At 36.2% G+C, this 22,018-nt stretch overlaps 3 protein-coding genes across 4 annotated transcripts; 2 read left to right on the forward strand and 1 right to left on the reverse strand.

The window, feature by feature from the left end:
* Positions 1-1,727: 1,727 nt before the first annotated feature.
* LOC119082827 lies at positions 1,728-2,797 on the reverse strand. Its single transcript, XM_037192480.1, has 4 exons — positions 2,603-2,797; positions 2,382-2,544; positions 2,009-2,311; positions 1,728-1,940 (listed from the first exon to the last, which is right to left on the reverse strand). Exons 1-4 carry the CDS (start codon positions 2,728-2,730, stop codon positions 1,743-1,745), a joined length of 792 nt encoding a protein of 263 aa, XP_037048375.1. The 5' UTR covers positions 2,731-2,797; the 3' UTR covers positions 1,728-1,742.
* Positions 2,798-6,197: 3,400 nt separating this feature from the next.
* LOC119082861 (homeobox protein 5-like) lies at positions 6,198-14,712 on the forward strand. Of its 2 annotated transcripts, XM_037192524.1 has the most exons (4): positions 6,198-6,393; positions 11,215-11,277; positions 13,185-14,549; positions 14,614-14,712. In XM_037192524.1, exons 1-4 carry the CDS (start codon positions 6,303-6,305, stop codon positions 14,631-14,633), a joined length of 1,539 nt encoding a protein of 512 aa, XP_037048419.1. In that variant the 5' UTR covers positions 6,198-6,302; the 3' UTR covers positions 14,634-14,712. The 2 variants fall into 2 exon arrangements, with proteins under 2 accessions (XP_037048419.1, XP_037048420.1); XM_037192525.1 differs by lacking the exon at positions 11,215-11,277 and having other exon boundaries at positions 6,199-6,393.
* Positions 14,713-20,847: 6,135 nt separating this feature from the next.
* Positions 20,848-22,018, forward strand: LOC119082819. The gene is made up of 2 exons (XM_037192471.1): positions 20,848-21,281; positions 21,349-22,018. Exons 1-2 carry the CDS (start codon positions 21,233-21,235, stop codon positions 21,843-21,845), a joined length of 546 nt encoding a protein of 181 aa, XP_037048366.1. The 5' UTR covers positions 20,848-21,232; the 3' UTR covers positions 21,846-22,018.

Raw genomic sequence — 22,018 nt, forward strand, 5'->3', positions numbered from 1 at the left:
GCACTGGCCCAAAGTAAAAAATATATTTCGAAAATACGAAAACCATCTGCATTGAACGAACGGTTCAATTACGAACGTCGTAGCGCTGCACCGGCCCTTAGTCAAATAATATTTCGAAAATACGAAAACCAAACCGTCACCATTTGTTAGACCGTTCATGAATTTTATCGTGTTTTGTATCAATCGAAAGGTAATTTCAGTGGCTTTCAAACGAGCCGAATCTGCTATGGTGCGATTTCCCTGTGGCCCTTAAAAGTCATTTGAAAGCTAACCGTTCTAACAAACCTAATATCGCTATCATCTCAAGTCTGCATGAGGACTAATGACAGTAAATTATTGTGTATTAGGCCACCTATACCACAAATAGCGATATTAGGCATGTTATAAAGGTATTTTTAACGATATTTGCCACTGCAACTGTACTTAAAGCATAATTTTCGGATGTTGGGCCACTGACTTTGAACGGACATAACAAACAGTCTCAAGGGAAGTCGAAGCATAGTAATTTGTAGCTCGTTCGAAAGCCACTGCAATTACCTTTTGATTAAAACTAAACACGATAAAATTCGGGAACGGTATAACAAATGGGGAAGGTTTTCGTATCATCGAATTTTTTTTTTGATTTTGGGCGAGTTTCAGGGTCGCGACGTGAGGTGTATCGGACTTCTTTGTACTCTATCTTATACTCCCATCTATTCCTTACACAACAACAAAAACAATCACGAAAATCGGTTGATTTTTCCTGAGACTTCACTCACGCCGTTTTTTTCGGATTTTTGAAACATTGTGACCTAACAGGCCACTAGAAACCAAAAATCGTAATTTTCATTCATTCATTCACTGTCATCGACAGCCCGCATAGCTTATGCTGGCCGGTAACTACATGACCTCAGCTATACAATGGTAGCATGTCCCTTGTGGGAGAAAAACAGTGAGAAAATTGCACTTTTCGATTTGGTCACATCCCACTGACAGGGGCCGGAAAAAATTTTGAAAGTGGTTTCGGATTCTAGGGTTCAATACCTTTCCAGGCACATAAAAGTGATTTCACCAAAAATCGGTCCGATTTCGGTCGGCTGTTTTTCAAAATCCCTCTACGGGTTCGTACACCGGAAATGGAATTGTTCAAATGGAATCGGCAAACATTGTCTGTCTCTAAGTTCGTTGCGACTTTGTTTGACCAATTCTTAACTGAAAATGGACAATCACCATTTCAACAATGTGCAGAAATAGTGTGGTGAACAAATGATATTCTCGACCGATCTTAAAAGTTTATTTATGAGTACGAAGCGCTTAGACGTTAAATAGGTAGAAAGCAAAATGAAAACGGCGAGTATCAGCCAGCAGGAAGTGATATATTCAATGTCACGGTCTTAGATTTACCTCTAATACATCGTAGGCCATAATACAAAATCGACTTCGAACCGGAAGAAGAGTGCTCCAAGTTTCACTTCGAATGCGCATACTTAGCTAGAGTTTTCGGTATGATACCGACGCGACGGTATCGTAGGAATCACATGCTTCGTGAGAATTGTCTTAGTAAATTACTTTTGACCACGATGAGCACACAGTCTTTTAACGTAGGTTTGTTACGGCCTTTCACGATTGATGAATCAAAAATTAGGTTTGAGTCCCCTACGAACAAACATAAGGCAATATCAGCTTGTCAAACACGTAACACGCTAACTGATGTCTGTTAAATTTCTTCTCAAACTAATTACGTTTCCTTGCCTCGTTTATTATCACACCAAATTATTCTCTTGATACTTCAACAGCAGCTTCGTTACATCGATGGTAAATTTCTTTTGTTGTTCGCTGCTCAGTTCGTCCATCACAGATTGGGCGAATTTGAACACAGGATGGCATCGACATTGTTGCAGCGTTGTCCTTCTCACAATTTCGGGCGATTTGCTAGTCAACGGAGAGGAATGTCGCTCCGACTGGAAAAATCACTTCAATCAGCAAACGACCATTTGCAACCACAGATTCAAAGATTGGGGCTACTCACCTTATTGAATGTTGTTTCGTCGTTGCTGCAATTTAGTGTTACAAAAGGTGGCTCGTAGCACGAATCATCATATTGAAATTCCCGTTCATCGTTCATCTCTGTGTCCGCACTATTTGTACTGGTTGATTGCAGAAAGGATAAATTCCGGAAATGTCGCCATTTCGCGCTGCTTCCGTCCCGTTGCCATATCTTCTTATAAGCTAGACGCAAATTTCGTATTTTTCTGCCGACACTTTGTGGTGTAAATAATTTGTCGTGAATTTCAGTGGAAGCGTTCGGATGGTTTTGTTTCAGCATAAAAACCTAAATTTACCAGAACAGAACGGGCACTCAATAACCATGGCCAAATTCATCTTATCAAGTCTTAGCTTACGATGTGTTTCCGAGCTGGATCGCAGACATTTCTCTTTGAAAATGTAGCCAGTTTCGTGTTCCACAGACAAGGAAAATTTTTCAACTCACGTACGACGGTTTCCTCGTACTCATGGGTCCAACCAATATCTTCACCGTCCTCATCGATCTTTCTGAATTTCCGTCTGTAAAACAGAGACTATCAATGTCACTGTTAGATCACCAGTCGGATAACGCACTTACTTCTTGACGACTGTTTCCTCGTTATCCTGGTGTCCGTCAGCTGTTGATTCATCCAGTGGGTCATAGTCTTTGGCTGCACCGTTTTCTAGTTTAATAGCTTGATCCCTTTGGTTACCCATATCACTCATTTCGCCGTTTGTTTGTTTACTTTCGTTCAGCCGGGACAGGTTTTATACGGATAGTGACATTGATGAGTGGACTGGACAGAGTAAAATGTCAAAATATTCTCTTGGTCGATGACAGAATGTCGTTGTTATGCTCATACCTTGGTGTGCGCAAATTCAAAATGAAATCGAAATGTTGAATTTTGTGCAACTAAATCGTCTGGTGAAGACATCTTTCATTTCGTGCCAGCATCATCCCGCATTTGTTCAGATTTCCGAGTTAAATCTTTTACTTCATTTGTTTAAAAGTTCACTTCGCTCGATGAAATCTCTTTTAATTCATTAGTTTTAAAACTCTATTCTTAACATACATTTGGCGCTTATTTTTTCGTTGCTGGCGATAACAGATGACTAACATTTATCCCGCTGGTTTATCAGTACAACCAAAGCACAGCTTCTAGCATGAACATAGAAAATATTCGGAAGGTGATGAAAACACAGTGGCACTGCGTTTCTTTAATAAAGTAAAATGACTTGTTCTCGTTGTGTGAGTTAAAACATTCAAATTTGACACTTGTGAATTCAGTGTTTATGCTAGGAGTAGTGCACTGTGGTATGACTGTATAGATCGCTCGAAGGTGACGAAACCTAAAGCTTATGTATTGAGCTTGTACAACGTTCGGTCAGTGGATCGGGCAAAATGGTAATTCATATCAAATGCCTGCAACAGTTCGTTATGATCACAATATTTGCCTACACCAAAATAATCTCTACATCGATTTCAACTGTTTGAAATTAAAGTTAAACCGATTCCAAACGTTTCTTTACCTGAAAGGTAATTGTTGGTACAAGCTGGTAGATGAGCAAGATCGGTCGAAAGGTTCCGGAGATATTTTAACTCATTTTCTGAGAGGTTTCGCGGTTTCGCCTACATGGTAATTAGGGGTGTGCGATGGTTCGGGGATCAGGATGGAAGGGGTCCACAAAAATATCTTACCATCACTAGATGTCAAAAAGTGATTTAATTTTTTTTTAAATTCATCAACAACTTGCGCAAATTCACTGAAGCTGAATTTGTGACTACTGGTAAAATCTCATATTTCGACCTCTACCAAAAATGTGCTGCGGGATATTTTTTGTCCTAATTAGTGTTTTTCTACTAATTAGAGTCCAATTAAACAGAACATTTTTAAATTGGAAAAATTTGGCCCAAGCATTATGTTTGGTGTGTCGTCAAAGTACCCCAACTATGAAAAATTGAGTAAATTTTAAACTTGGAAATTCTATAATCGACATAGAAAATTATTCGATTATTTCTCAAATGGGCTTAAATTGTTGGGAATGTTGCCGGCTATCCAAAAAAAGAGGAGTTTTTGAAAATCGTCTGTGAAATGTGTGTGGTGTGACTGTTTGTTTGGCCCAATATTAAGGCGAAATTCCTCAACAGAGAAAATCGATTTTTTTTGAAATTTCCTGGATATTTCCCCTTCAGCTTCATTCATACTTGACCTGCTTTTGATCCGATTCTGAGCCTTACTGGAAGATAGTCAGATGAATTTCGCAGGGACGCTTTCGGTTTCATATAAAAGCTGTTCAGCTTTTTGATTACGTGGACCGACATTAACCGCCTATTGTATTTTCGCAAGAAAAACTTCCATATTCTTCGCTCATGAGGTTTTTCGCCAATCGATAATATCCACTATGATTCACGTAAAAAACAAATTTACTTTTAAGCCAAAAATATTTAAGCTACAAAAGTAAAATTCTTAAATTTAAGGTTTAGCTAAGTTAGTTTTCGAACATTTTCGATCAAAATGTTGTCGGAACGCACAAAATCTAGTAACATTTACCAGTTACTACAAACAGACCAACCTCTCGAACACTAGAATTGATTCCACAATCAAATTGTCAAAATTATCGTTGAAACGTAAATTTTCTACAACTACTACAACAGTACCTTCACCTCGAAATTACAAGAATGTCTCCTAATAGAATTGTACCCTTAATGTACGTTCCGCCCGTCCAGGTAACACTGTGAGGAACGCCACATTACTACAGTTTTCGTTAGTCGACGTTCAAAATATTTTCTTGGTTTGATTCTAAATAGGATTTCATATTCAAAATTCTCTTTCTACAATTCACGAAGTCTTCAAAATTTAAAAAAACATCGCTTAAAATCACAAGAAATGACACAATCGACATTTCGAATGTTACTTCGCCGTCATTAATCGCAAGATTACTTTGCCTCTGTCTACCATCTGCCATCCTCCGGGAAACATGCATCTCAACGCAAAAATATCTTTCACACCAAGGCTCATTCGGATGATTTTGACGATTTACTGTCATGTTCTACAAACCAAAACCCTTGGTAAAGTATTTTTCGTTCATAGAGGACCACTTCCCACAATGTGCTAAATATGCAGTGCATTGAATTTGGAACCTTTGGCTTTTAATGGCATTTAATATAATACAAAAAGGACCGAAACGGATATGGTCCACTTATACGATTATAAATGGAAATCAACCTGATCCATCCTGATTGTAAATTTTACAAGTTTCTGTATTTTTTCTGATTTTCCCGATTTTTCCTATTTTTCCAAATTTTCCATATAATATGGCTACCACCTGTTATCGACAACGATTTTGGAAATAATAAACGGCAGGCTCTGACAAATGTGTTCTTATATAGCAAATAGCATGTTAACAAATGAAGTAAAAAATTTGTAATCAATGTATTGGAAATGCTGTAATCGAAAGAAGTAATAGACCCAATACATTATATGTCTGGGAAAGGTTAAATTTTTATATGAAATAAAATCAGGTTCACTCCAACGAAAATCCCCTAAGAATGAATCAGTAAAAAGAAAAAAAAAATTCAGCCTGATTGCTCATCAACCGTTTAGAATCGTTAATACCTGCGTTGCTAGTTATACGACCAACATCTTTCAGTCTAGAATGGAATATGATATCAGTTTCATGATAATAAAATTTTAATATTCTTTTGCATCTTTATGATGCAGCATTTTTAGTTTTTCATATGTCTGTCTCGAATGGTCAATTTGTCGTGTTTTATATGACGATCTACTATTGCTGGTATGCCAATAGAGGTCTCAATAAATTTTATAACAAATTTTGTTTCGATCCCTCACATCTACTACATCAACGAGAAGTATTTTGTCCTTCGGTTTCAAAGAAAATCCATAAACAATTCATCAAAATGATATCGCTTTAAGATCTTTAACGGAAAAATAATATTTAATTAGCGCGTGATAATTATTTAATTACAAACAATAATGGAAGCCGGTTTTCTAACATTGCATTGCCAACTAGCACGATGGTACACTGACTCAGTCAAAACAAGAAAATTTAACTCAACAATTTTTGTATTTAAAAACAATAAATTTACATCGTACACCGATTCTGGTGGGGCAAAAATGTCCAATACATTCACGAAAGTCTGAATAATATTCATTGATCATGAATGTTATTGAAAATGCAAAATCAGACATCTCCCAACAGATATCCAAGTGTGACCGATCATATTGGATCGGACTTAATACAGTTCGCAGGCGTTAAAAGATTCACAAAGTTTTAAAATGTTCGGAAGTGTGAAATTAATTGTTGGTGTTCTTCAGATCGGAAGTTACGTTTTAGTTAATCGGGCGAGTCCAGTGACAAATTTCGACCGTAAGCTAAAATTATTAATTCATTTTTGTCAGTACTTTTGTAACTATTCTCATTGTTGCATTCATAGAGTTTTAATGAATTTTACCCACACAAACTACAATTCGTATTTTACAATGCATCGAATCGTTCTCGAAATGACTTCTAATTTCTTACATATTCCGTCGTTGCGAATTACCTCTGGCACGTTTTATTTGTAGTGACGTCTTTCGTTACGTTACATGCTCGATGATTGTGGTAATTCTTAGATTATTATTGTTGATGAAGGAGAATTTTTATATGGGAAAACCATTCGACATCATTCAATTCTGAAGCACACCACCGATGATGACTAATCGAAATATATTTGTTCCATGTTTACCAAAATTTCGGTTGAGTATGTGGGTTTTCTAATGATTCGTATACCGGTTAGTTCTAGAGGTCAATCAAAAGAGAGGAAAAATTATTAAGAAATTTAATGTTCTGTGCAGTTCGATTTTTTAGTTCGCTGAAACGTGTTTGACCTGACAAAAAAAAACCGGCCAAGTAATTTCTGAGAAATTTTAGTAACCTTGCAGCTGCGCTAATTCGATTAGTTTGGAATTGAAATGGGCTGAGTAAAGGAAATTCCAAATTTTATTTGCATTCTTTGGCACCGAAGAGTTTTTTTTCTTCAAAAAATCGCACTGACATGCCATCCTTAATCTGTTACTTCATTTGTTTTCTTGTGCCTAGTACCTATGATTCATGCTATATAAGATAACCATAGCCTGAGCTAATGCCTTCTCGTCGTTATCGATTGCATATGAATAAAACTGAAAGAGCTCTCCAGCCCAGAATGAACATTCTTCATAGTAACCCTCTTGCTTGAACCGAATTGTTTCTCTAAAACTTGCACATCTACGATATGAAAAACGTTAGGAAATGTTGGAAGGGGACTCTTCAGCTCAGTGCATATTCAACTGGTTTTGATGATCTTCGAACATGATCCCACAGTTTCGATTAACGTTAAGCAACGCACTTCAATCATGAGTGGTACTCTAAATATTATACTGCAACTGGACAGTGTATCGAACTAATTTTGGCACTGTAAAAAAATCCGGACACTTTTTTTCATACAAAGTAACTGTACTATCTTTGGCAGCTGTCATTAATAGCTATTTTGCTTGAAGTGCGTTGCATGCTGAAATTTCATTACCTCTGACTGTAGCAGACAGTGAGACAAAAAATGTCTGCTTCGAATTGAATCAGTCACAAACAATGGGAGTAAATAATTATTGTCTGAAAGCACCAAGGAAGATGTACTCCATGTTGCTGAGTGTTCCAAAGATCGAATATCGGTCTGTGTATCACACAGTTTACCGCATCGAAGTACATGTTGCGATGTAAATATTTAAATGTTTCATTGTTATCGTTACACACGGTTAATGAATATATCGTTGAATCCGAGATGAATTTATGAATTTATTGCAAATTACCAGTTTTACCTTGATCGGGAGAAAATATTTGCTGAAAATTATTTCATTAGACCTTGAGAACAAATTATAAAAAAAAAATATTTTGTTGTCGAACAAGTCGTCAGTCAAAATGTGTACTGACATCAAATAGTTTCGAAATTATTTACTTCGAGTCTTCAACTGGGATCAAAGACCTACTCTATTTGGGCAAGACGATTACATCTTTTGTGCAAATATTGCTAGAAAAGTTTCAAAATCGAAAACAAAAAGCTTAATCGATTCGGTAATGTTCGTTACACCACCCACAAGTGTGATTCTACAAAACGTGTGAGCACTAAATGAATATTAATGGAAATAACAACAATGGTAACAATAAGTTGTTTTCAACGATGATGATTTAATATTGAAATTCGAAAAGTGCTCCTTCAAACAAAACAAAAAAAAATTACGAAAACTTTGTTAAAATCGTTGTAATAAAGCGATAAGAGCTCTTTCCCTAGCCACTGTCCATCAAAGCATTGCAATTATATGTCAATTATCATCAATCATTGCATCATACAAAATATGTGTGAATTGATTTAACGGTCGTTTTTTTTCTCGATATCGAATTATTTTCCAAATGTACACAAATTCTTACGGCGCAGCATTAAATAACAATCGTCACAGAGCATCATAATAATTATGCAATTACGTCTCGATCGGTATTATAATACATGTTACAAGAAGCCTTGAACAATATCAAAAAGTTATCATTAGCACCCGGAAAGACGATCTACTTCAGACAAAAATTATATATTCGTTCGCAGATCGGCACAGGCTAAAACGTACATTAGATACTGATACTGAGTGCATGATTGAGGATTTTTATTCAAATTCCATAAATGTATGCAAAATGAATTAATCAAATGATCAACTGCACGATTTATAGTAAACAATCCGCACGTTGTGTATTAGAAGAAAAAAAGGTACTGCAGTGAAACATTGTTATACCTGCAAATAACACCGAGCTAGTTTTTTACAATAGACAAGCGTATTTCACGATAAAGTCTACTGTACTTCAGTTGTTTAAACTATTTGCTATTATTTGATGCAAACTACATTACCAAATCTTTTACTTCATTTGTTTAAACATTTATTTTACTATAAAATTGAATAGGTACTAGCATAGCACCTGAGCCCGGCGCTGCCCTTTCTATTGGTTCAGTGCTGTGGTACTAGCCAAAGTTAATCGCTCATTTGTCGTTCGATTTGGCTGACAGATGACTAGTTCGTTTTATTTTTCGGAGTCAGCATTTTAACTGTTTCTTATGAAAACTGCTGACTTTTGAAAATTAGAATGAGTCGATCCGAGCTCGAGTTTAAGTTTAGACACCGTTTCGTTTTTCAGTTTATGCGACAGCCAGAGGCTCGACAAGCCATTCTCAAGTCAAAGAAAATAAATTCTTGTGAAATGACGACATAGCTGAGGTAAATGACATTGGCTGTTAGCTAGGAAGTAAACATGTCGGTTTCAGTTTAACCCTCTGAAGAGTTTTGAGTCTGACTCACTATATGATAACGAATTGTATGACCTGTCCCGTGAATTAATAGATTAATGAAATTTCGTTTTGAAATAGCTCGAAATCTGTATAGCTTTTCTTAGATCAACCTTCATAGAACTTCCACTTGTCTAGTAGTCTCAATTCAAAGTAATCCAATATGTTCTGAGAAACCCCCTACAGAGTTCGAGCTATTTTGGTTTGAAGTTTTGCTAGAGACGGGGATATGAATTTATACTCTAGTGGAGACATACGCAACGCGAACGCAGTGCGTTCAACGCACATAAACTAACAACCATTAATTTACATCCGCTGTTAGCGAGGCAACTGCATTTATTTTCCCAGACATTTTAAATTGACCGGTTACGAGCCTTAGGTTGTGCTGCCTGAGTTTCGCCTCCATTTCATTTCTTTAATTAATAGATTCATAGAATCATGCATAAGATCGGTGCACAGTAGAAAGATTTTCTGTTAATGCTTTACGTCGAGGTTGATGGAATGCCTTAAGTGGTAATTTTAGAAAAACATTCCCACGAAATTCTCTTTCTATTTCTTATTCAGCTATCCGTTATTGAGAATACATTCAGGCTGTTGTAAAAATCGTGCAATAACTATCCAGACGAACTGGATTATGAGAATATTAATTGAACCATTCTTCCAAATTATAACCTAAACGATAGCTATGTACAGTTTCACAGTTGAAAAAAAAATTGAACAGAGGGGTAGGTTGTGCGGTTATTTCGTGTTCACATTACAATTTGCTCCAAGAGTTTATTAAAAGCAATTTTCATCCTAGTACTCACTCTTCGGTTTTGGCTTACGCAGTCCAGTCAGACGACAATATTGCCGTTCTGGTGCTGTCACGCATCATATTTTCTGAAAAACTGTGGGAAATTATATTCCAGCGACGGAATTTTTGGGTCTACCAATGGAATTTCTCCTTTTACAAAATTGTTCACTTTGCCAATTCGATGAAAATATTGGTAAATCGAGTTATTTTTAACGCTCACCAACGCACTTCAAGCAAAAGTGATCATAGTCGACAGCTGCCAAATAGAGTACTATTTTGTATGAAATGGTTTTTTACAGTGTTTGACAGTTGTATGACACACTGTCCAGTTTCAGCACCCTATTTGGAGTACCACTCATACTTGAAGTGCATTGCACTTACTCAAAACTAAATGCCGCTCGAAAATTATCATCCTCAGATAGTTTGCGGGGGGAGGCGACGAATATTATTTCAAGTTTGCATATCACTAACATCTCAACAGGTTACCAGGAGATCGGATAAGGAATTCGAATTTTCAACCAAAACTGGTGAATCTCCCATACGGAGATCTCTTGAATGTATAACTTGATCATATATGCCTTAGTTAGTCGGACAGTACACCAGTTGTGGGTAAGCTCCTTGTGTGATTGTAATTTACCACTTACTTGGTTGGCCTAACCTGGTTGAAATACATGGCTCGCTAGGCATAGTGAAGTCTTCTCTTTTACACTATAAAATTATCAATCCCATTCCCAGTCCTCCTCATTTCAATTCATCCATTTTGTTCCGTTGTTACCCCCCTTGAATTAAACTATGACACGACAATATATTCACTTCACACCTTTAGATGATGAAACTTCGATTCTCGATCACATTACAATAACAATTGCTACATACCCACCAATATAGCAAGAAATTTTGCATAAAATATTCTTTACGATCTTTCGAATAATTTATTTAATTGTCGGTGATATGTTGAGTGTCTTTGTAGTATAATATCTGATGACCTAAAATAAATTTCTTTTAAGAAAAATGTACGAAAACAATATCTTAAAATTCGATCGACATAAATCTGTTGTAGGTGGTGGTGATACGTTTGTCTTTGAGCTACCAAAAACCCAATCACAAGACGTACAAAGTTTATGTAAGTACTAATGGCATGATTTCTCAAATGTTTCCTTGACATTAAAAGAGAAATTGGATTAAATTGCAGTTGGCATGCTTCAATTTGGTTATACTTTATCTCTAACCAGTAGACGTTACTTTGTATTAACATTGTAAACTGGAAGATGTTTATTACGGGTCCATAATTCAGTTCAAAGTTGGAGGTTAGCGATACTTGTTGATATAAGTGTGCATGAATGCATGATGTATTTTTCTTCCACATTAAGTCTGACATTGAATTTACCTAAGGTCTTTTCTGTTTTTATTTTCGGATAATATTGTTTTGCAGTATTTTATTGCTAGGACCAAGATAGCTATTTTGCTGAAGAGTTAGTAAATGGGATGTTTTTCGCAATAGATGTGAGATTAACAATACGAGCCGCAGACGAGTTCGGCAACACACCGTTTGCGCAAAACCCCATTTACTAACAGCAACAAGATTGGATGTACAGCAGTGTGATCTTTATTATTTACAAACGAAACTGAATTTATGAAGATCCATTTACGCACTACTTTGATCACACTGCTGTACATAATACTTACTTGGTTGTCTTGCGGCCAGAAAGACAACAAAGTATCGCACTGTCTGTCTTACTGGGAAATTTTTTGTTTAGGCGTGGGGGATTTCGGCTCGAAATACAGCTTCCCCACGCCCCTCAACAAAAAATGTCCCACCAAGACAGTAATGCACTATTACACTTTTTGGTTCGAGGAAAATGTACTGTTTTATATTCAGGCGCTTCAGAAAGTCACATTTCGAACAAAAATGGTACCAATTGGGAATCGTCCAGTCCCTTGTATGTATCCGCTCGCTCTACATTTTATAAAATGTTTTCTTTACCTTATATGATTGTCAATCATTGATTGGACATTGAATACTATGGAACAATTTTTTTTAATCGCTTTTCTGGCCGGAGGAGCGATCTATACGAGAAAAAAAATTACAATTCTAATATCTCTTGACAAAGACAAGATTTTTAGGTTCTAGAGCTGGTAAGACGGTGGAACGTCAGGGTGGGTGTAACCTGTAACACTAATGGTAAATGGTTGGACTGTTAGTTATTGTCATAAAAATGAGGTTTGGCTTTGAAACATGGGATTAAAATCATTTTGGTGCAACGGTAGCGGTCATATTGTTATACAAATTTTGCTAGTGACGAGCATCCGCAGCATCCAGTGTTGTGACCACGATTCAATTCTAAAATGTTGATAGCAAATCTGATCAAACAATATTGATCTCCCTGTCACTATTTAGCCGGAGGATAGTTCGGAATAATATCGAAAAATCTGACTTCTAGAAAGCAGTAAAATCCAGGCCTATATCTCGACATCCAGGCGTACAGTGTACAGTCCGCTAGCCATTTTTCGAAAGACAGTGACTTCCGCTTTCTACAAAGCCTTCACTTGATGAAATTGATTTCGAATTGGCGAAGGTTACCAGTTAGTGATTTTTTGAGACACTTTTTGACGCCATTTTGTTTTGCTCAAAAAACAGTTGTTCTACAAAATATTGGTACTTGAACAGGCTTTAGAGGAATTTTCTCGAAAAATCTTGCCCTTGTCAGGAGATTTATATTTTAATTTTTTCGTATAATCCGCTCCTCCGGCCGGAAAACTTATTTTCCAAAAAGAAAAGTGTTCCATAGTTTTTCGATGCCCATCGTATGCGATAAAGATATTGTTGTAAAATGCACAGCAAGAGGAGAAACTTTGCTGACACAAGGGACTAGACTAGAAGAATAATTGGCAAAAAGTGATTTCGTTTTGTCTCGCTATCTGGCGAGAGAATGTGACGTTTTTGGTCCGCCTGAATATAAATTTATTTCTCCCGATTTTGTAATATCCGCCCATATAATCAGTTACATGAAAATCTTGTCTCTTTTGTAGCATCTCGCATATCGTCCCTCAGTGCGTCGGGTCGAAGTTATGGTGAAGCATCAACTCAAAATCAACCATCATCAGCCAATGGTCGCATATTAAGTCAACCGAGTACTCCCGATAAGGACGCTATAACTTATCCGGATGACATAATTCGAGATAGTTATGGTAATATTGTGACACCATACACCTTGTTACTGGATGATCCTGCGTCTGTGCCCACATCTACGGCTAAGCCATCAAATGTTGGACTTCTTACCGATGTTAACCGAGACAATGGACAACATTTGCAATTCGCCATACCCAGTTATTCCGATGGTATTACCGAGATTCAGGGCCCATATAAACCGTCGTTGACCTTGCTTCCTCCACTAAGTTCTGGGAATTACAATTATCCCTCTCTTGATATGCACAAACCATCGGCAACAGTGGCGGCAGATAATAGTTACCAAAATGAGGTTGGTGGATCGTTTTCATCATCAGCACAGAGTATCAACCCAGTACCAACTGGACCTACGGCAATAACTACAAATGGACATATCGGAGTTAATAATAATCCTCCAAGCATTCCTTCACTAGATTTAGAAGCTCCGCTACAGTCCCCATCAGTAGTTCCTAATCAATCAAATACACCAACATCATACGAAGCTAAGACTGGCACATCGTCTTCCAGCATTTCCAGCTTTCCATCAGTTCCTAATAATCTATCACCTAATAAGGCTCCCGCTCCACAAGGATCATCTGATTTCAGTGCCATCCATGTGAAGTCACCTGATAATAATGGACCCAGTTCGTCATTCTCCTTTGCAAACACAAAACCATTGAAGGATACCCAGTTCGTAAATCAAACTCCAATTAACATTCAAGTAGACAGCGGAAAATATACAGGAGGGTTCGGTGGAGCGCCTGGCATATTGGGAGAACAAAAAGTGCCAGGCTATGCCGTTAAGCCATCAGTTAACAAGCCGACATTAAGTGCACCCACCTCTCAAGTCAACAATGATCATCCCGGTCTAAATTCTGTACATTCACAATCTCCGCCCAATTCGCAGAATATTGGAACCCAAAACGCTTTACCTAATGGTTCGCAGCAATCCATTTTACCCAATCAAAACAATTTTCAAATTAGTGTAGCTCCAACAACAAAGCCCAACAACGTCAATCAAAGTGGAACGTACGGACAATCAAACAGCAATCATGGTTCATTTCAATTCGGTACGGCTTTTTCGCCGAATCCGTTGCCTAGTTCGCAAATAAGCAATACCGGCAAATATACCGGAGGCTTTGGTGGTCCGCCAGGAATATACTCGCCATATGATAATGTCAAAGCTGGCAAAAATGTCGCCACTGACAACAATCCACCATCAAATGCAGGTAGGGTTTTGGAAGAATTCAGATCGAAAATGGAAATGTATTTTTTTCTTGTCTTCAATTACAGATCCGACAAGGAAGTACTAAAACGTAATAGCTGTAAGCCATAATTTATTAAAATATTTTATGTTTGATCTTTACAATTAAATATAATTTTTTAAGTGTCGGGCTGTTTAATTCCATCAACGCACTGCAAGCATGAGTGATCGTAGAGACAGTACTCCATTTAGAGTTAGCACTCAAAGTCGTTGAAAGTCGTCGATTCCATTCATACAATTGGGGTCGTCAGCCAATAAAGATGGTTCAAACACAAACGATAATTTCAAACACTAACAATAATTTCCAACAATAATGTCCTGTCAAAAATTGTAATTGCATGCACGTGGATGAGTCAATTTTCTATTTATTTTTCGATTATCATTCTAAAAGCGCGTCTGGATCAATGTTTTATTACTGCAATCTGTAGATCTAATTTGAAGAAACGTAGCGACATGGAGCTGGAAAAAATCCATTCGGTTTATAATAACATATTCGACGTCCAACAACATTGACTAACTCAACAAACACGTGGTTAACCTGCAATTAAACATATGAAATTGATATTGTGATTATCTTATTATAAACCGAATGAATTTTTCCCAGCTCCATGTCGCTACGTTTCTGCAAATTAGATCTACAGATTGCAGTAATAAAACATTGATCCAGACGCGCTTTTAGAATGATAATCGAAAAATAAATAGAAAATTGACTCATCCACGTGTATGCAATCACAATTTTTGACAGGACATTATTGTTGGAAATTATTGTTAGTGTTTGAAATTATCGTTTGTGTTTGAACCATCTTTATTGGCTGACGACCTCTAATATCTTAGCATTTTAACGTGTTCCTGTGACAAGTTTCGATTTTTTTTCCGTAAGTGTCTTTCCACTGACTGTGGCTAAAGAACGCTTCTGAAAGCTAATAAAGCTCGTACCAAAACTTTTTCTAGTGTAAGTATAATGTCATTTACGGACGAACCATTTTTGGGAAAACATTTTCTTTGATCTTCTTGTGTATATGATTTCTTAGACTCGCTTTTTGGGATTTAAACACAAACTATCTTTGTGTCCAAATGTCAAAATGTTTTCTGCGACCCCCTTGTTAATTAAACACAATCTATCTTTGTGTCAAATTCTCAAAATATCTGATGCGAGTCGCTTTTTGGGATTTGAACACAAATCATCTTTGTGTCCAAATCTCAATTCCCAAAAATTTACTCGTATCAGATATTTTTAGATTTGGACAAATTGCCATTTGTGTTTAATTCCCGAAAAGCGGTTCGCAGAAAACATTTTGTGATTTGGGTACAAAGACGCTTTGTGTTTAATTCCCAAAAAGCTAGTCGCATCATATATTTCGAGATTTGGACACAAAGATGGTTTGTGTATAATTCCCAAAAAGCGACTCGTATGAGCACGGCAGAGTAAAAGTAACCCTGGCAGGAGCGGTTCATTATTGAAACGTCAAATGAGGGACGTAATACACTGCATGAAAATGAACTCAAATGAACACTGACATAAGTTGAAAAATTTAATTCGCAAAAAACATAGGGCTACTAAATTATTCAGGTCCTAGTCAAACAAGCACTCCTGCCTGGGTTACTTTTACTCTGCCGTGGTATGAGATATTTTGAGATTTCTACACAAAGACACTTTGTGTTTAAATCCCAAAAAAGCAAGTCACAGAAAACACACAAGAAGAGACTGCAACGAAGTTATTTCTGATTTGGACACACCCATTTTACCTTTTTAGCCACACCTCCTCTTTTCATAGAGGCAGTCTTTATATGTGCAGGGGGATGGTCTTAAATCTTGCAGGGACGTCAAACTTTACCTCAAGTTTTTGACTACCTTACTCGACTACGCCTCGATCCTCAAATTTCACACAAGAAGTGCTATTTCAAGCATTTGTTCCATTGGTAAGTACTAATATTTGGAAATTGTACAAATTAGGGCTCGGAACAGATCAGATCAATCTGAATTTATTTCAGACTGATCTGAAATTTACCCGATATGAATCTGATCTGAAAATTTTGATCTGATCTGATTCTGATGTAAAATCTGAACCTGAAGACTTGAATCTGATCTGATCTGATCCCATCTGAAGCGATCTGAAGTCCCAAGAATAAAATTTGAAATTCCAAAACTTGCTACTATGATAGAAATATTTTTGATTTTATTAGTTCCCCTGCACTCGCGGAGCCTTGCAGTTCAAGAATTTCTAATAAATTAGCATTTGTTAAGTCATACTGATTTTCAAATTTTCAGATTGATCCGAAAATTTCCAGATTCAAATTTTCAGTTTTCAGATTAGATCAGATCTGCTCCAATTTTCAGATTTCAGATCAGATCAAGCCGCCTGAGATCTGGATCTGAATCTGAAATTTTCAGATCGCCTTTTTTCAGATTCAGATCAGGTCAGAACGATCTGTTTCGAGCCCTACTACAAATGGTGAAAATGGCACTTCTTATGTGATTACCGACCTCGGCTTCGCCTTGATCGCCAAATTTGACACAAGAAGTGCCATGTTCATCATTTGGTAAGTAATGTACTATTATTGGTAGGACCAATTTATTGGCAGGAAGTAACAGAATAAATAGCTGAAATTCACGGTCCATAATTCACAGTAATAGGCCCTGGATGATGGATCTCATCAATGTACTTTGAATATAAATAGACAAGTAGATAGATTTGATAAATTTCCATCGATTTATTTTTTAAGCTTCTCATGTCTTATTATTACGATATGTCTTACAGATGACTATAACCAGCTATAATCTACTCGGAAACAATAGATTAAAATAATATTTTTTTTAATCTCATTAGATGTTATTTGCTTATTTAATATAATTAGTTGAGTAACCGAAGTTTTATTTCCATTACAAAAAAAACTGTACCGTTTTACCATTTCGAAACGTAACTGAATTTTTTTTTCTTCTCTCTCGTTGATCATGAATTTAAGTTGTGATTTATTGCAATTATTTTTCATTTTTATTTACGCAAAATATTCAGTTTTATTCAGCGATTTTATTAGCGTTGCATTTTTGTGTGCAATTTTTAACTGAATAACAAAAACTGATTAATTATTAACACGCGCGGCTCTGCGCACTTAATAAGATTAAAGTAAATTGGAAGCAACTGTTTCATAACATTTTTTTCGTTACTTTAATCTGAAAAGATTTATGTCTCATTATGTTCGGTTTTTCGTTTAATTAAAAGACCAAATTAAACTCCCAACAGCCTAATTTAATGATAACAACGGTAATGTTTCGTGCATTTAAATAGAACTTTGTAATTCCACGCGATAACCTTCCTTGCTGAGACTCCAGGTAGCTTATATCAGAAGATTTTTTTTTTAATGACTTCTTGAGGCTGTTGTACAGATGCACGTCAAGTCATCGTAAGTACCATCGATGATTTCCCTTTACAGGGTATTTGAATAGACCCATAAAACTTAGTGAATGTTTTGTGGCCGAGATATTTTTTAAATCATTTTTGCACAAAAATGAGCCATTATTTGGCTTGATGGTAACAGTTTGGAGGAATCTCTCGACCAAGAATATGTCACTTAGTTCTATGGGTATTTTATGCTTATTAACGAATTAAGAGCAATCTACCCTTTGCATGCCTTACGAATATTTTCCGCCCAAATGAAGGCCACAAATTTACTCATTGTTCTTAAGAGACACCGGTACTTTGCTGAAAAGCTTACATTAGGGCGATTTTTAAATACTGGATTTTAGTTTACTTTTGATGATATCTTTCCACCAGAATCCTTTTTCAATAATGTACGACCGCAATTCCGACCACGAATGTGTTAGCTTTCAACAGAAAATAGATTTGGTTGTAGCAGTTTCACCAGCTCTTAGAACAATGAGCAGTTCATAAAAATTTCGTTAAACTGCTCACTTTTCTCAGAGCTGGTCAAACGACTAGAACCAAAACTAATTTTGATTTAAAGCTAACACATTAGTGGTCGGAATTGCGATCGTACATTTATCAAAAAGGATTCTGATGAAAAGATATCATCAAAAATGAAATACGAGGCACACAAATGTAGGGTACAATTTTAGCTAAGTACCGGTGCCTCTTAATAACGCTAACGCAATCGCATCACCACATATTTGTTAAATCCTTAGACTTACACTACCATGTCCTTTGCAGTATAATCAATGATTAAATCTATTACTTCCATCCGTTGTGCTGGTTATGAGATCTTTTACTTTGTTTGTTTTAACCTTAATTTTACGACTAAAAGAGATATATTAGGAGTTAGTCGCTTATATTTGTCATCGTTGTCGATAACAAATGACAAGCCCTTTCAGGTTCAAAGTCCTGCTGAGTTCTTTTGGAACATAAGAACCACCAATACAAGATATTCTGAAAATAAAGATAACTGACTGTGTAGAAAGCATCATAATAGTTTAATATTGTAGCGAAACGGTTAACTATTAACATTGAAGTAGACGAGGAAGTACGCGCGTGCATGTAGCAGTTTCTATCATATAAATAAGGATAACTAGTAGTTCAGCTGAAAAACAGCTGAAGCAAATTCATGGTGAAATTTTACTGCCTGTTACTGTATTCTCACCTTTCACGAGTAACGTTGCCTCCAGGGGATCTACAACTGCTGTAGCGCCACATACAAAAAATACAGCGGTGGCAAATTATGTATATTACCTGGAGACAAAGTTACCCTGAAGAGGTGAGCTTTTCAACTCTTTTTTGTTAGCTTTTCATTGTATCTATCTTGTTACCTTGCTATTTTAATAGCTATACTGAGAACTGCAATAAACGATAACAATAGTGTTAGGACTTACAATTTTGTGACGTTTTTCGGCGTATGACCAGTATTATGACCGGGTCTATTACTTACACCGATCAAAGTATTCTCAATCGGATGATTTCAAATCTTGTACTTCAATTTTTTTAAACATGCATTTTACTGTATAAAGGGCCATATTAGCAAGAGCTTGTTATTATTTTTGCCGTCGTTATCGATAACAGATGAATGTGATGAATGTTCGGATTGATGTGGTACGACATAGTTAAAAAAACAGATCCGTAATTGCTCATTACATCTTCAGTTTCTGATTTTTTCAAAAAAAAATAACAAGCCCTGAAGCCAATACACTAAAGTTAAGTTCGACATAATCGGTACATTATGCGCAACAATGCATACAACGCAAATATTGGATACTTGAGACTAAGGCGAAAATAAATAAAAATAAAACAAAAAAAATGGTAAAGTCAACAGGCAACGATCATGCTCAATATTATTTATGTGTTTTTTACCCATAGCGACGGATGTGTTTAACACTTTGTTAAATCAATAATTCCGACAATTATTATGAAATGATCACCAATCTTGTATATTATTTGTTAAGCCGGCAAGTCATTCAATTTCTGTACAAAAATATGAAGAAAAATATTGATGGATCAAGCTATCAAAAGCATTGGAAACATTACAATAATTGCAACTGCATTTTTCGAATCGAAAATGCTATTCGTACATTGTGCGAATAGTCACTTAATAATATGGATTGATCTAACTGAATTCATCCTTCTAATTGAATAAGGAAGGTGTTTGGCTTGATCTAACTGAATTCATCCATCTAAAAATTGTATAATGAACGTAATTGGTTCTTGGTTTGATACTAGTGTACAAAATTGAAGGGAAGGTGCTTGGTTTGACTCTATAATATCTTCTCATAAAAGTTATAAGAGATGTGCTTTGTTCAATCCTACTAAATTTATCCATTTACGAAATGACATTGAAGAAAGTATGGCTCTTCAGAATGTGCGAATAGCCAAGAAGAAACTATTCACTTGTTGTGAGAATTGTCACTTGATAATACTTTGGCTATTCGCGCAATGTCTCTTCTTATGATACATGATACATTGTGCGAATAGTATCCACCTTTTCGAATATGAAAATTGAAATTAACTCATACCTCAACAGTGTTCTTTAAGTACTTGATGACCCACTGATCTATTCAACGTGCAAGTCATCAAGGGTCACACATATTGACCAACTTGATCCCTATCCCCCATGACTAGGTTAAAATGGTTTTTAAATCATTCCGAGTTAAAAATGAGGAGGAATCTCTAATGTGCCGAGTATCTAGTCATTCAATCATGCCCAGTTAATCAATTTATTTCAAATCATTAATTGCAATATTAACTGTTGAGCAATCCTACAATGACAAAATGTCGGCTCTGTTCACATATATGCAGTTTAAGCCATATAAATCCGTAATTTGTGGTGGGGTTTGTTTCATTGGGTTATTTTTGTAGCATCTTGAACAAAATTTGTTTACATACAATTTTATGTTGATATTAGTCACAATTAACGCAAAATATTTTTTTGAAGAAGAAGGATATTTGTCATTAGTCTCGCCTTGTCTACAACGTAAAATTCGATCTTGTCTTTTAAAATAAAATGGTTTTTTTTAGGCTCAGCAGAAACATATAAAAATTTTGAGTTTACTTTTGGGATGGGGATACATTATTATAAAAGCGAAATGCTTATGACTATAACGTTTTAGTTTTGTGTTTGCAAGAATCGTGGCTGGGTGGCATATATACCTTACCATTATATTTATCGTTTAAAATTTGTTTTTTGTTGTTATCCATTGCGTAAAAAATGAAAGTGCATTTCTTTTCAACGATTCTTTTCGCTGCCATTGGATGCAGTAAGTGTGATTAATTAACAACAAAAAAATCCGAAAATATTATCACAGCAAACAACAACCGTTTCAGTGCACTGTGATGTCTCTCATTTATTTACATCGACTACCACCGAACCACCAACAACAAAAGACAGTCTGGACAGTATTAGCATAATAACAAAGCAAGAACTGAACGACAACAGTGATCTGCTGAAGAATAATGTCGTCGGCTACAGACCCTATTCATTCAGTAAAATGATGATGCAACTCATCGATTTTATGGAAATAAATCAATTGTCTGAGCCCGTAAACAGAAATTCCCTGGTTGGAAATGAACGCGTCAAATATTACTATGACAAACCGCAAATACCATTCGATGCCGAAGAAACATCACGAGAAGAAATCGATTACAGAACACAATCGCCTAAAGATGATCGACCAATCAAATTGGAAACGTTCACCGGTTACGAATATCCCAAACCGCCCAATCCGATGACATATCCCGAAAAATCGACAACATCGACCACAGAAAGTTATGAAGACTTTCCCGGTGCTTCAGCGAGAATACTGTTGAAGGTGGATGAATGAACGCGGTTCAATTCTATTCGTTTCTCGTTAGATAGGTAGTTAATAATATAAATCAAGGTGATGCTTAAAAACTGTGTCTGTGTGCTGATGAACTGATAGATTTAATTTTATGTGCGTGAATAATTGTTCAAATGTTTAAAGATAAATAAAATTTGAAAAAAAAAATTGAAAAA

The sequence above is a fragment of the Bradysia coprophila genome, unplaced genomic scaffold, assembly GCF_014529535.1.
Source record: "Bradysia coprophila strain Holo2 unplaced genomic scaffold, BU_Bcop_v1 contig_494, whole genome shotgun sequence".
In the NCBI taxonomy this organism is placed as follows: Eukaryota; Metazoa; Arthropoda; class Insecta; order Diptera; family Sciaridae; genus Bradysia; species Bradysia coprophila.

What these genes read in the sequence shown, in the direction of transcription:
- LOC119082827 (XM_037192480.1), bottom strand. Translation starts at nt 2,730, where the DNA reads ATGAGTGATATGGGTAACCAAAGGGATCAAGCTATTAAACTAGAAAAC. An exon ending in ATCCAGCTCGGAAACACATC is followed by an intron (nt 2,312 to 2,381) that starts GTAAGCTAAGAC and finishes TGGTAAATTTAG; the next exon opens with GTTTTTATGCTGAAACAAAA. An exon ending in ACGAAACAACATTCAATAAG is followed by an intron (nt 1,941 to 2,008) that starts GTGAGTAGCCCC and finishes TGATTTTTCCAG; the next exon opens with TCGGAGCGACATTCCTCTCC.
- LOC119082861 (XM_037192524.1), top strand. Translation starts at nt 6,303, where the DNA reads ATGTTCGGAAGTGTGAAATTAATTGTTGGTGTTCTTCAGATCGGAAGT. An exon ending in TCCAGTGACAAATTTCGACC is followed by an intron (nt 6,394 to 11,214) that starts GTAAGCTAAAAT and finishes AATCTGTTGTAG; the next exon opens with GTGGTGGTGATACGTTTGTC. An exon ending in ACAAGACGTACAAAGTTTAT is followed by an intron (nt 11,278 to 13,184) that starts GTAAGTACTAAT and finishes TCTCTTTTGTAG; the next exon opens with CATCTCGCATATCGTCCCTC.
- LOC119082819 (XM_037192471.1), top strand. Translation starts at nt 21,233, where the DNA reads ATGAAAGTGCATTTCTTTTCAACGATTCTTTTCGCTGCCATTGGATGC. An exon ending in TTTCGCTGCCATTGGATGCA is followed by an intron (nt 21,282 to 21,348) that starts GTAAGTGTGATT and finishes CAACCGTTTCAG; the next exon opens with TGCACTGTGATGTCTCTCAT.